Source organism: Chiloscyllium plagiosum, chromosome 29 (genome assembly GCF_004010195.1).
Source record: "Chiloscyllium plagiosum isolate BGI_BamShark_2017 chromosome 29, ASM401019v2, whole genome shotgun sequence".
NCBI classification, from domain to species: domain Eukaryota; kingdom Metazoa; phylum Chordata; class Chondrichthyes; order Orectolobiformes; family Hemiscylliidae; genus Chiloscyllium; species Chiloscyllium plagiosum.
The window spans coordinates 9739103-9753725 of NC_057738.1; the positions used below are offsets into that span (position 1 = coordinate 9739103).

Sequence of the window (14623 nt, forward strand, 5' to 3'; positions counted from 1 at the left end):
TGGACAGCTGGAACTGACAACCGGAAGCGGCAGATTCAAACCACTACAAATGCCGAAGGAAAGATCACAGAAGCGCTTCACAGGAGGCTCCCAAGCACTGAGGATGTCACCAAGACAGGGGACGAAACGTCTGCAACACAAATTCCCAGCTCGGCGAACAGAACCACAACCACACTATTATTGCATTATATGGAACGCCTTCAGCAACAAATGGACAGACTGACTAACACATTTACTATGTGACCTACATGCAAGACATGAAGGTGGTGTGCATCAACACTGACACCTGGAAGACAGCAGTTGTCTCAACCACAAAAGTTGACAACCCTGATACCTGGAGATTGATTGTTTTGCAAGCTTGTTGGAGATCAGAAATGAAAAACTCATTTGGTCAAAAATATGGCACAGAAAAACAGAAGCCAGTGAAGTTTGCAACTTCTCAACCCATCATCGCAGTTTATAGCAAATGCAGCAGACTGCGCCATGGCAGTGCAATTGTCCTAAGCCACACCAGGCAATGCTCAACTGGTGTAGTGGTAGTTAGGCACACTGACCTCTACACCGCTGAAGCCAGGCGCCAACTCAAAAACATCTTTTTCTACCGCTCGCTTGACCACGACTTCACCTCTCATCACCAAACCATCATCTCCCAGACCATACACAACCTCATCAGCTCAGGGGATCTCCCACCCACAGCTTTCAACCTCATAGTTCGGGAATCCCGCACTGCACGGTTCTACCTCCTACTCAACATCTACAAACCTGAGAACCCTGGCCAACCTATTGTCTCAGCCTGCTCCTGCCCCACCAAATTCATCTCCATATACCTTGATACTCTCCCATCCCCGGTCCAAGAACTCCCCACATACGTTCGGGACACCACCCATGCCCTCCACTTCATCCAAGACTTCAGTTTCCCGAGCCCCCAATGCCTCATCTTCACCATGGACATCCAGGCCCTATGTACCTCTATCCGCCATGACCAGGGCCTCCAAGCCCTCCGATTCTTCCTCTCCCGACATCCCCATCAGCACCCTTCCACTTACATTCTCATTCGTTTGGCTGAATTGGTCCTCAACCTCAACAATTTCTCCTTCGAATCCTCCCACTTCCTCCAGACAAAAGGGGTGGCCATGGGCGCCGGCATGGGCCCCAGCTACGTCTGCCTCTATTTTGGTTCCGTGGAACGGTCCATCTTCCGCAGTTACACTGGCACCACTGCCTACCTTTTCCTCCACTACACTGATGACTGCATTGGCGCCACATCGTGCTCCAAGCGGAGGTTGAACAGTTCACCAACTTCACCAACACATTTCCACCCAGACGTTAAATTCACACCGACCATCTCTGACACCCCTCTCCCCTTTCTGGACCCCTCCATCTCCATCAACGGTGACCAACTCAACAATGACATTTTCTACAAACCCACCGCTACTTGGATTACACCTCCTCTCACCTTACCTCCTGCAAAAATTCTATCCCTTATTCCCAGTTCCTCCACTGCATCTGCTCCCAGGAGGACCAGTTCCACCACACAAGGCACCAGATGGCCTCCTCCTTTAAAGACCATAATTTCCCCTCCCACGTGGTTGATGATGCCCTCCAGCGCATCTCATCCACGTGCTGCACCTCCACCCGCGAGCCCCGCCCTTCCAACCGCAACAAGGACAGAACCCCGCCCCTCCCCGGTCCTCACCTTCCACCCCACCAAACTCCATATACATCGCATCATCCTCCGCTATTTCCGCCACCTACAAACGGATCCCACCAGAGATATATTTCCCTCCCCACCCCTGCCACTTTCCGTAAAGATAGTTTCCTCTGCAACTACCTCATCGGGTCCATGCTCCCCAACAACCCACCCTCCCCTCCCGGCACTTTCCCCTGTCATGGCAAGAATTGCAAACCCTGCGCCCACACCTCCCCCCCTCACTTCCATCCAAGGCCCCAATGGAGCCTTCCACATCCAAAGTTTCAACTGTACTCCCACACATCATTTACTGTATCCATCGCTCGCGATGTGGTCTCCTCATTGGGGAGACAGGATGCCTACTCGGAGAGTGCTTCGAGAACATTTCTGGGACACCCGCACCAATCAACCCCACTGCCCCGTGGCCAGACATTTCACACCCCCTCCCACTCTGCCAAGGAAGTGCAGGTCCTGGACCTCCATCGTCACTCCCTTACCAACTGACGCCTTGAGAAAGAACACCTCACCTTCCGCCTTGGGACCCTCCAACCCCAGGGTATCAATGTGGATTTCATCAGTTTCCTCATTCCCCCTCCCCCCACCTTACCCCAGTTCCAATCTTCCAGCTCAGCACCATCCTCATGGCCTGTCCCGCCTGTCAATCTTCCTTCCCACCTATCCACTCCATCCTCCCCTCTAGCCTATCACCTTTACCCCCACCTCCATTCACCTACTGCACTCTCAGCTACCTTCCCCCCCCTAGCCCAACCCCTCTCCCATTTATTTCTCCACCCTGGAGGCTCCCAGCATCAGTCCTGATGAAGGGCTTTTGCCGGAAACGTAGATTCTCCTGCTCCTCGGATGCTGCCTGACCTGCTGTGCTTTTCTAGCACCACACTCTCGACTCTGATCTCCAGCATCTGCGTCCTCACTTGCACCTAAAGCTCAACACAGTCAACTAACACAGCGCATATCATCTGTTGGTTAAGTGTTTTTCCCAATTTTCTGTTTGGAAATGGAGTCACACCCAAGAAAACAATTAGAGAATGGAGCGAGGAGGCCATGAGAAACTACAATGGAATGTTTTTATACAAAAATGTCAGTTTTGCCCTGTGACAAGCTAACGTAATATTAAAGCCTCAGCAATTCCAAATTTAGCTGATTGAACCTAATGAAGTACATGAAAACAAAATTAATATATGTGGTGCTGTATTCCCCAACATTGTAAGGCTGCATCCTGGAAAAGGCAAATATTGTTTCAAGAGTTCTCTTGTTGACAGTAAAGTTTGTGCATTAATCATTAGTTGAGATCGTATTTCTGAAAAACTGGGTTTAATAAAAGGTTAATATTAGATTTTTATTAATTTTTATTGATTTATTAACTAACAGCTATAAGGAAATATTATTGCTTTCAATCCATTAACGAGCACTTAAAGGGCTGCACAACTAAGACCATTTGATTTTCTCACCCCAAATAATCATACATGCACCTATTAATAAGATGTAAATTCCCACCTCTCACTGAAACAGCCGTACCTCTCTTCAGACCAAAGTTTCACTTTTTGTTGTGCAGTTTGAGAGGTGAATGACAATCTCTCGATGCCATGCCGGTGTAGCCTGTCTGGTGACAGCTGTTGACGAAGGAGCTCCAGCTCACGCTCATACATTAGCCGCTGCTCTTCAAGTGCATTCTTCTTCTCCTCAAGATACTGCTTCTCGAGAATCTGCACAACATTCTGAACAGGATCTATAAAATCAGACAGACACCTTACTTACAGCCAGTTTGCATTAAATCAAACAACCTATGCACACTGCATTGTAGCATTTTAATATGCAAATTCATAGTAATACAAAATCACCCCCCCCCACCATTGTTAAAATTCCTGTTGGGAAACCATAAATTGTTATAACTAAATTTACCAAAGTACAATCACAAATGAAGAAATTATCAGGATTTCACTTCTTGCAACTTGTATTTCACCCCAAATCAGAATCAGCACAAATGAAACAAGCAAATGATGCTTCAAATTGAAAACATTAAATCTCATTCTAAATTGTCAATACAGCAGAAAGAAATCACAGGCAGCCACAAGCACCCACATCACTATGTACAACGGGAACCCAATGTGCAATCTCATTCCCAGACAGATGTGTACAGTTAACACTAAAAAGTCACGCATCTACAAAGCCTCGCTCATTCACGTTGCATTAATCTTCATGGCGTAGATTACCAGAGTTTCTTTTCAGCTGATCATTCATAAACTTTGGTTCTCAACCTGGACCCCAGCTACAAATTCTTAGTTTTTATGTATGCCTGAGATTTTGTGGATTCGATCCCTTTGATCTTGGTCATGCATTATTTCACAGGAAGTTTCTGGAATTCAATTGTTCTTTTTGCCTTTTTGTGGAGAGCTTCGATTGCTTCACCTGCTAGGAATCATCTATTTCTTTGTGTATCTCTTCTTTCTCTGCATTGGTGCTTGTTAGCTTCTCCCTTTAGCCTTGTTCTCCTCCTACCCTTCTGATGCTGCCCGACCTGCTGTGCTTTTCCAGCACCATGCTCTCGACACTAATCTACAGTCCTCACTTTCTCCTAGTTGATTTCAACCCTACTGCGAAGCCTCTTCCAAGGGTGCCTACCTTGAAGACGTTCTCCTCCTCACTCTACAAGATACTGATGAAGGGCTTTTGCCCGAAACGTCGATTCTCATGTTCCTCAGATGCTGCCTGACCTGCTGCGATTTTCCAGCAACACATTCTTGACTCTCCTCCTTTTGTCTACTTAAAAATGGCTTTTGTAACTTAAATTCCTTTGTTTGGGAATGCTTCCAGATAAAAGATTTGATTTTCACGAAAATTATAAATGATCTCTATAATTCACGCAAATACTTAAAAGTTATTTTTAAATGTTTGGAGGAAAAATCCCAGATGTTTTAAAGGAATCAAAAATTCCCTTTATTGTACAGCTTCTAAATCAAAGGTGACACATACAAGGATGATATAATCTCCAAACTCAGTAGTCAGATACACAATAAAAACAGCAGCACATTCTTCTCTAGCTTTCAGAAGAGAGAGTGAATTTTGAAATACTTAATTCAATGAGTCAGCCATGGTCAGACCTCTTGTCTGAGCCAGAAGTTTGAGAATAAAGCCCCACTACAGGGGAATCTGGACTAATCCAGTGCAGTAATGAAGGAGCTCTGCATATTAAGATGCCATCCTACAAAACAGATGGTAAACTTACATTCTTTTCATTGTGGTAGCATGAGAATTTTACCCAAGTTGTTGAATGGGATTATGGTATAGATCTAAGTTAAATCACACTTTAATAGGATGAACAAAATCCAAATATGAAAAATGCTGAAAACTAGATGTGAAATCCTGTGATACCTCAGCTGCTTACACAGTTGTGTGAGACAATACCTGAGGAAACCTGGGTAAAATACTGGCAGAAAAGTGTGTCTGGATGTAATACCAGAAGCATAGAAATCAGTACTTTTCTCACATGAAGTCTTGAAGGTATTGTTCAAAGGGAGGCACTAGTGATGAGTGCTTCAAGCTTGCAAAAAGTGCAATGGGGAAATAAAGGAAAGTGATGACATTATCACAACTCTCAAGTTTGCCAAGAGTCTGTTGCTCACCATTTGTGCTGAGAGCTTTCATCATGACTTCCATCTGTGCAAATTCATAATTATAATCTGGTTCGGATGAAGCTTCACTTGCTGTCTCCACATCTTGCTCTGCACCATATTCTCGATTTGCCTCACTCTCATATTCTTTTAATTTGTCTCTCCTCTTCCTCATTGGTAGGTTAATTCTATTTATTAAAAAAAAAGTTGCTTAAACAAAATTTTAACTTCAGTACCACAACATTGCCTTTATGCAGTGACACTTATAATGTTTAGTTAACATGGTAACCCACATTTAAATTCTGCAAGAACATTTGATCTTTTGACTTTGGTAAAGGTTCACTTCCCAAAGTCAGGATAATGGCAACCAAATTATGAAACAATCCAACATTAAGATCAAGTACTCCCAGGTCTGCACAGAAGTTACCTCCTTGAGCACTGCTTTAACAAAATCTCTTAACACCAACCAGTCCTGCACCATTTTTCCAAAAGCAGACATTTTCATAGCTTCTGACTGTTGAATTATGATCAGTTCAATAATGAGACTTTATGCCCAAAATAAAACAAACTGAGAATGTTCAAACTTATTTCACATTGAAACACTGTAGCAGGCAGACAGGATAGATCATGTCTCATTAAACTATTGAATCTTTTGAGAAGGTCATGGACAATTTAGGATATCTAGTCGGCACAGATTAGTTGAACTGAAGGGTCAGTTTCCGTGCTGTACGTTTTTATGGCTCTCTGACAAGGTGAATGGCAAGGGCCGGGGGGGGGGGGGGAAAGAGGAGGAAGAAGAGTCTCTGTGGATATGGTCGTGCCGACATCTTGAAAGGGAATGCGTGGATGTAAATTTTGTTATTAATTGAGTTTATTATCAAAGTCTTTATGGATTAAAATGGTTTTACAAAAGGAGGAAGCAAAGATCTAAAAGATTTCAGCAATCATTTGACCACAGATTGAGGCAAGTTCAGGAAACCAAAGTGGAATAAACAAAATCACCTGAACTAAAAGTACCATTTTAATGAATGGTATCAGTCAACTGAGTCAAGCGTCAAGGAACTAGCAGCTTCTGTTTAATTTACGTTTGTGACAGAAATTACACGCATCAGAAATTAAGGGGCTGCCTGCAATATATAGCTTAGAAAGACAATGGAGCCAGACTATAGAACACACATATGAAGTGTATTTCTGTAGTTGCTTAGCAGAAAGCAGACAAACAGTAAAGAAAGTGCAGTTGCATAAGAAAGGACTTGAAAACCTTTTTGTTTCCTCACGTCCCTCAAAAGCCAGCACCAAATCATAAAACAAATTAATCTACAAATTTTGTTCATGCTGATATTACAAAATATTAACTAAACAGCCTTGGTCTCTAATGCAATTATGCACAACGCAAGGACCACAGGAGCTTTTAACCAGTATATATTAGTTTTAAACTTTTATCTTCATTTTAGTACCAGCCATTCTCCTCTTTTTAAACTTTATGCCTGAGTTTGAGTGTGTGTTTGATATTATCTTTTAGTTATTGTTGAGTTGGCAGGTATTGTTGGGTATTCGTTTTCCCAACAATAAGAATAACTAGGCACAGGGACTACACAACGTCTTCATTAGTCTTTATTGTGCAAGTATGGCAACTACATGAATGTTACAAGACAACTGCAAAGACATGACTGCTTCACAGATGTGAGAAGGCAGCTGCTCCTGTCCAATCACAGCTCACATTCTTATCCCCTTAAGTTTTCTGTTGCTTTTAGGTGAAACTGCATTTGGTAATTTCTATAGCAATGACACTTGAAACTGATCTCTGCAGTTACCTGTTGCTGTTCACTTAAGTGCTTCAACCATTTTAAAGGTCCCACGTTCCCTCTATAATCAGTTCCCCACATAGCAATACAAAACTGCTATTCTTGCCCTGCAAGTATTGACTAAGAACTCATCCCTGATCTAATCAATTCCCATTATGTTTTCCCTAATTTGATTAAGTCAAATTTAACTTTTTTGTTCTGTGGGCTTCCACTGAATCCAACATTAAAATTCCTTTTCTTTTCACTCAGGAAAACTGTGCAATTGGCTCCTTTACGATGGTCTACTGATTTTATTTCAACGTGATAGAGCTGCATGCTAAAATGAGAAAAATATTTGCTGGCACCAAGGGGGAACCAATTCACCCCATCTCACCTGGTCATATTACTAAGAGCAGGGAGTCTTTCCCAATAGGCAGCTTTTGCCATGAGGACAGGGTGCTTCATGGCTCAGACAGTCCCTGATTGACAGGATGCTTACCCGTGCACGACTGCAATGTGACCAACTACATTAAATCGTGGCCTATTCTCATGGAGTAGGCCACCAGAGAAGCACCAATCCTGCCCGCAGGAGTATACCAGTGACTGGTTGAGGCCCATTTTGCTAATTAACTGGCGACATTTGGGCATCATTTAGCCTTCAGCAAGGGCCATCATCCATCTTTCCCACTCCTGACTGGATTGGAGGAAATAGGATTTCAGTGAATATCCATCAACCTTTCTCCGAATTTTACAGTGCCCCACCAATCGCCGCCTAGCCCTCTTGATGAGACCAGATGAAATTCTGTCCATACAGTGGAGGGAAAAGAAAGGCAACATGGCAAACGATGCTCTCCAAGGTTCTACTCCAGGTGCTGAGCTTTTTACTATATCAATAAATCAAACGAAGACAGTTGTACATCAAACCCTGCTCACAACATGAAGTTAGGAAGTTCGTAAATATAAAAACATCAAAATACAGGAGGACATATGCCGATTAAATGAGTGAACAAACTGTGGCAGATGGGAGTTTGAAGTGAAGCTCAATAAGGTTTTCCGTATTGAATGGATTAAAAACAAAATCATAACATTAATAACAAGAGACTAAATGTGATGGAATACAAGTATTTGAGTCTCAACGTAAACAAATCAGCAATATTCAGTACAGAGTTACATAAAGGCTAATGGAATATCGCCTTTTATCTCACCGTAAAGACGTAGTAGTTATGTTTTAATTGCACAGTGCCTTAGTTGCATCCCATTTGTAGAATCTTGTCCAATTTTGAGTACAAAAACAGATTAGGAAGAATAACTGGACCTGGAGCAGGTATTCTGCTGGTTTGCAAGCTTGATTAAAGAATTAAGTTTTTATGTTAAGTTGTATAAACTTGGGCTGTTTCCCCTTAAGGTTAAAAGATTTGAGGAGTGATCTAAAGGAGTGATTCACAAGAAAAAGATGACACTATGGCAGAACACAACAATGGAAAACAGGCTGAGTGAATCGGTGGGAGAGCAGAAAGGAAGTAGCAAAATGAATTCTATAATTTGCTCAGAAAGAACGATAAATAAACAAAATATTTCAAAAATCATACATAAGTACACAAGGACATACCTAAAGAAGTGGTTATTTCCCCAGAGAATTCTGTCGCCATGCCAGAGAGAGTTTGGAGCATGCAATACAGCACCATTCAAGCAGGTTCTGAAAAAAGATGAAATATTTCTTATTTGAAAATCAGGGTTCAGTCTCATAACATTCACTATCTGCTTGCCTTATGATATGCAACTGTAAATCCCGATGTAATGAAGGGATTGATATAAATAAGATATTTTAATAAATTTTAATGATGATGCCTCTATTTCTAGGCATTTTGGCATTTCCGGAACAGTTGAATATCAAAGAACAAAGAAAATTACAGCACAAGAACAGGCCCTTCGTCCCTCCAAGTCTGAGCTGATCCAGATCCTCTATCTAAACCTGTCACTATTTTCTAAGGATCTGTATCCCTCTGCTCCTTGCCGATTCACACATATCGGTTTAGATACACCTTAAATGACGCTATTGTGTCTGCCTCTACCACCTCTGCTGGTAATGCATCCCAAGTACCCACCACCCTTTGTGTAAAGAGCTTTCCACACATATCTTTCAAACTTTTCCCTTTGAACTCGTGACACCTAGTAATTGAGTCCCCCACTCTGGGAGAAAACGCTTCGTGCTATGCACTCTGCCTATACCTCATGATTTTGTCGACCTCAATCAGGTACCCCCTCAACCTCAGCCTTCCTAATGAAAATAACCCTAATCTACTCAACCTCTCCTCATAGCTAGCGCCCTCCATACTAGGCAACATCCTGGTAAACATCCTCTGAATCCTTTCCAACCAGAACTGGACGCAGTATTCCAAATGTGGCCAAACCAAAGTCATATACAACTGTAACATGGCCTGCCAACAGTCGTACTCAATACCCTGTCCGCTGAAGGAAAGTGTGGTGTATGCCTTCTTGACCACTATTGACCTGTGTTGCCACATTCAGGGTACATCAGATCTCAACACCCAGATGTATGTGTACATAAATTTTTTTCCAGGATTTTTCCATTTACTGTATAGTGTGCTCTTGAATTGGATCTTCCACAATGCATCACCTCACATTTGTCCGGATTGAACTCCATCTGCCATTTCTCCACCCAACTCTCCAATCTATATATATTCTGCTGTATTCTCTGACAATCCTCTTCACCATCTGCCACTCCATCAATCTTAGTGTCATCTGCAAACTTGCTAATCAGATCACCTGTACCTTCCTCCAGATCATTTATGTATATCACAAACAACAGTGGTCCCAGCACAGATCCCTGTGGAACACCACTGGTCACAGTTCTCATTTTGAGAAACTCCCTTCCACGACTACTGTCTCCTGTTGCCCAGCCAGTTCTTTATCCATCTAGCTAGTACGGTGTGACTTTGACTTTCTCCATCAGCCTACCATTGAGAACCCTATCAAATGCCTTACTGAGGTCCATGGTTTATGACATCTACAGTCCTTCCTTCATCAATCAACTTTGTCAATGTCTCAAAGAATTCAATTAAGTTGGTAAGACATGACCTTCCTTGCACAAAACCATGTTGCAGATCACTGATAAGCCCATTTTATTCCAAATGGGAATAAATCCTATCACTCAGTATCTTCTCCAATGGCTTCCCTACCACAGACGTCAGGCTCACCAGTCTATAATTACCTAGATTATTCCTGCTACCCTCCTTAAACAAGGGGACAACATTAACAACTCTCCAGTCCTCTAAGTCCTCACCCACGTTCAAGGATGCTGCAAAGATATCTGTTAAGGCCCCAGCTATTTCCTCTCTTGCTTCCCTCAGGAACCTGGGATAGATCCCATCTGGACCTGGAGACTTGTCCAGCTTAATGTCTCTCCTTATGCTGATTTGGCCTCGTGTTATCAAACATCTATCCCTAACCTCAGCATCTGTCATGTCCTCTCCTCAGTGAATACCTACGCAAAGTACTCGTTAAGAATCTCACCCATTTTCTCTGACTCCACTCATAACTTTCCTCCTTTGTCCTTGAGTGGGCCAACCCTTTCTCTAGTTACCCTTTTGCTCCTTACATATGAATAAAAGGCTTTGGGATTCTGCCTAACCCTGTTAGCCATCTTCATTCATCTTTTCAGATGTGTCCTACTTTGCAGATATTCTTCCAAACCTTCGTCTGTCTTCAGTCACCTAGATCTTATGCATCCTTCCTTTTTCCTCCTAGCCAGTCTCTCAATTTCACTTGTCATCCATGGTTCCCTAATCTTGCCACTTCTAACACTCATTTTCACAGGAATATGTCTCTCCTGCACTCTAATCAACCTTTCTTTAAAAGCCTCCCACAGATGAAATGTGGATTTACCTTCAAACACCTGCTCCCAGTCTACATTCCCCAGCTCCTACAGAATTTTGGTACTGTTAGCCTTCCCCTAATTTAGCATACTTCATTTAGGACTACTCTCGTCTTTGTCTATGAGTATTCTAAAACTTACATAATTATAATCGCTATTCCCAAGGTAATCCATTACTGAAACTTCAACCACCTGGCCGGACTCATTCCCCAACACCAGGTCCAGTATGGCCCCTTCCCAAGTTGGACTATTTACATAATGCTCTAGAAAACCCTCTTGAATGCTCCTTAGAAATTCTGCTCCATCTAGACCTTTAGCACTAAGTGAATCTCACTCAATATTGAGAAAATTAAAATCTTCTATCAACACCGCCCTGTTGCTCCTACATCTTTCAATAATCTGTTTACACATTTGTACCTCTATCTCCCGCTTACTTTTGGGAGGCCTGTTGTACAGGCCCAGCACTGTTACCACACCCTTTCTTTTTCTGAGCTCAGCCCATATTGCCTCACTGCCCTCCTTCAGCACAGCTGTGATATCCTCTCTGACCAGTAATGCAACTCCTCCACCCCTTTTACCTCCCTCTCTATCCCGCCTGAAGTATCGATATCCTGAGATATTTAGTTGCCAATCAAATCTCTTAACCAAGTCTCAGTAAAAACAATAACACCATACTCCCAGGTACTAATCCAAACCCTAAGTTCATCTGCATTATCTATTGCACTGCTTGCATTAAAACAAGAAGTGGGAGTGGGGGGGCGGGGGAGGAGTGGGCGAGAGTGGGAGCGTGTATAGTGCAATGGTGGTCACTTGTAATGTAGCACGAACCTAAGGTCCCGGTTGAAGCCCTCCCTATGGGTACCGAACTTAGCTATCAGCCTCTGCTTGGCCACTTTTCACTGCTGCCTGTCCCGAAGTCCTCCTTGGAGAATGGTCACTCGAAGGTCCGAGGTCAAATGTCCTGGACCCGAATCCTCCAAGGCGTACTTCGGGACACGCAGCAGCGAAAGGTGGCCGAGCAGAGGCTGATAGCTAAGTTTGGTACTCACAGGGAGGGCCTCAACCGGGACCTTTGGTTTGTGTCACGTTACAGGTGACCACCATTGCACTATACACACACACACACGGACACAGTTGTACACAGACACAGACACACACACACACACACACACAGTCTCAGAGACTTAGGCCACTCTACACTCATGCACACATATGTACACTCTCTCTCTCTGACACTGACAACCCCCCACACCAGACACGCGCACACACTCCCACCCGCACCCCCTCACAGACTTAAGACACTCTACAGACTATCACCTGATGAAGGAGTGTCGCTCCAAAAGCTAGTGTGCTTCCAATTAAACCTGTTGGACTGTAACCTGGTGTTGTGTGATTTTTAAACTTTGTACACCCCAGTCCAACACCGGCATCTCCAAATCATACACACACACACTCACAACCCCCAACCCAGACAGACAGACAGACACACAAAGACCCACATGCAGACATATTTTTTTGGGGTGAATTTGTACTTGCAGAATTACATTGTACTTTGCTCAAAAAATGCACGAATTCATGCACAACTCTGTTATCTCACTTTTTAGATTAGAATCAATCTAAACATCATGGCAGACAGAGAACACAGGGAGCTAACACCTTCAACATATTGTCTAGCTAACGTCCGTTGTTACAGCTAACCTGAGAATGCAACTTTTAAACAAAGGTTTTGTGATTTACACATGAAAGAAGTGAAACTATCATGGTACTCGAACAGATGAAAGACTCAACAGATAATCAAGGTATTTTTCAATGTATAATTTCAGTTACATTACACTGTAAATTTTTGCTATAAATTCTGTGCCTTAGAATTGTGTCCTCCACTATCACCTGATGAAGGAGCAGCGCTCCGAAAGCACGTGTGCTTCCAATTAAACCTGTTGGAATATAAGCTGGTGTTGTGTGATTTTTAACTTAATAAAATTTGAACACAGTCTGGCAAACTCTTTAGACAACTCCTGAGTTGTATACAGGTTAGGAGTGTTATCATTATTGAATCATCAAAGATGACATTATGTGAAAGAAAGAGGGGAGGAAAGACATCTAGCAATCCACGAAGAGCTGAACAAATCTGAACAACGTTTCAAAATCTATGAAGCCAGACTATGACGTTAATAAAGGATAAATAACAAGGACATCATGTCCAGTTTGCTGAATTAAGACTTGCATGTTCTCAATATCATATAGATTTCAATTCATATAATATGGGAATATCGGACCAAGATAAATTCTATAAATTCAAAAACCTGGATAACAAGAAATGCCTGGCTATTTTTCAGCTGATTCCACATCAGAAGGTCTACAGTACAAAATATGTCCGATGCAGTCTGATACCCAAACCTTTTGTTTAAGAAAATAACAAATTAAGTACTTAGACGACAGGTTAGATGTTTGACAGAGCATGTTGCTCATCCCTTGTTTTACAAAGGTCACAGTCACCATGTAACTGGGAGAACAGAAGGGTGTGTGTGTTTGCGTGGGTGCGTGTGTGTATGCTTGGGTGCGTGTGTTTGTGTGGGTGTGTATTGTGTGGGTGTGTATTTGTGTGGGTGATCACACTGATAATTGATAACATGCTACAAGGTTCAATGTCCAAATTAAAGATCTTCTCTGCAAAAAGACCAAATTGAAAAAATTAAAACCAATATTATTAAATATGAAAAACAGACAACAATAATCAATATACAGAATATATTAAAACATTCTAAATATGCAGGAACTGTTTTGCTTGTATCTTTCCCCATCCGCAATCAGCGCACCATTTCAGTTTATCCTTAAGGCGAACAACAACAACTTTAAAGTGATGAATATTCTGATGCTCTCTCCCTTGTATTCGAGGGATGGACCTAGCTCCTGTTCTGACCTCCCAATAGTGCAACTGAGTCTGTGACCCTGTGCAGAAATTTCCCTACTATTTTAAAAATGTATTATAACTGATGCATATTCTAAAGAACATATCTAGACTGCAAAGACAACTTTGGCTTCTATCCTCACCAATCCAGTTTAAAAAAAGGGCCCAATATGCAGCAGTTAAGGAAAAACTTAGAAGTGCAATTTGAACATAATTAGTCAAAACAAGAATTTCATGAACACACATTTGTTGTAACATGCAACAATTATTCTCAATACAGGGTATATTTTTAAAAAAAAATCAGAAGATAGACTATTCAAACAGTGACACAGTGTTGTTCTTGAAATGATGAAATTCTTAAATTACATCATATGACCCAAACAAAATCAATGCAGCAGAAGCAGAAATGCAAGTAATGGATCAATTACTGAGCAAGCGCAAAGAACCTGGTATAATACTCAAACTGAAACTTTATTCCATAAACCATTTATTCTAATACCATCTAGAATACTCAGTATGCTAAAACCATTTACAATTCATTGTATTCAGTAGATATCACACACAGCTCACACCCTGGTCTCCGTAAATCCACCTTTCACCTCCATCTCATCTTGACTGATTGATGAGTCCCACCTTCATGTTCTGCTATCTACTGCCACGAATTTAATTGGAATGATTTAAATTAGTTTAGCTAGAAATTGACCCCCAATCTAGAAT

General features: G+C 42.2%; 1 protein-coding gene across 8 annotated transcripts in view; it reads right to left on the minus strand.

The window, feature by feature from the left end:
* kif13a (kinesin family member 13A) overlaps positions 1 to 14623 on the minus strand; it is a 329481-nt gene that overhangs the window by 101657 nt on the left and 213201 nt on the right. For 5 of the 8 annotated variants that reach the window (XM_043719128.1, XM_043719131.1, XM_043719126.1 and 2 more), the window contains exons 15-17: positions 8713 to 8799; positions 5332 to 5507; positions 3206 to 3437 (exon numbers count right to left, since the gene is read on the minus strand). In XM_043719128.1, coding sequence (XP_043575063.1) covers positions 3206 to 3437; positions 5332 to 5507; positions 8713 to 8799 — 495 coding nt within the window. The remainder of the gene's footprint in view (positions 1 to 3205; positions 3438 to 5331; positions 5508 to 8712; positions 8800 to 14623) is intronic. The other 3 variants (XM_043719134.1, XM_043719129.1, XM_043719127.1) reach the window with 1 other exon arrangement.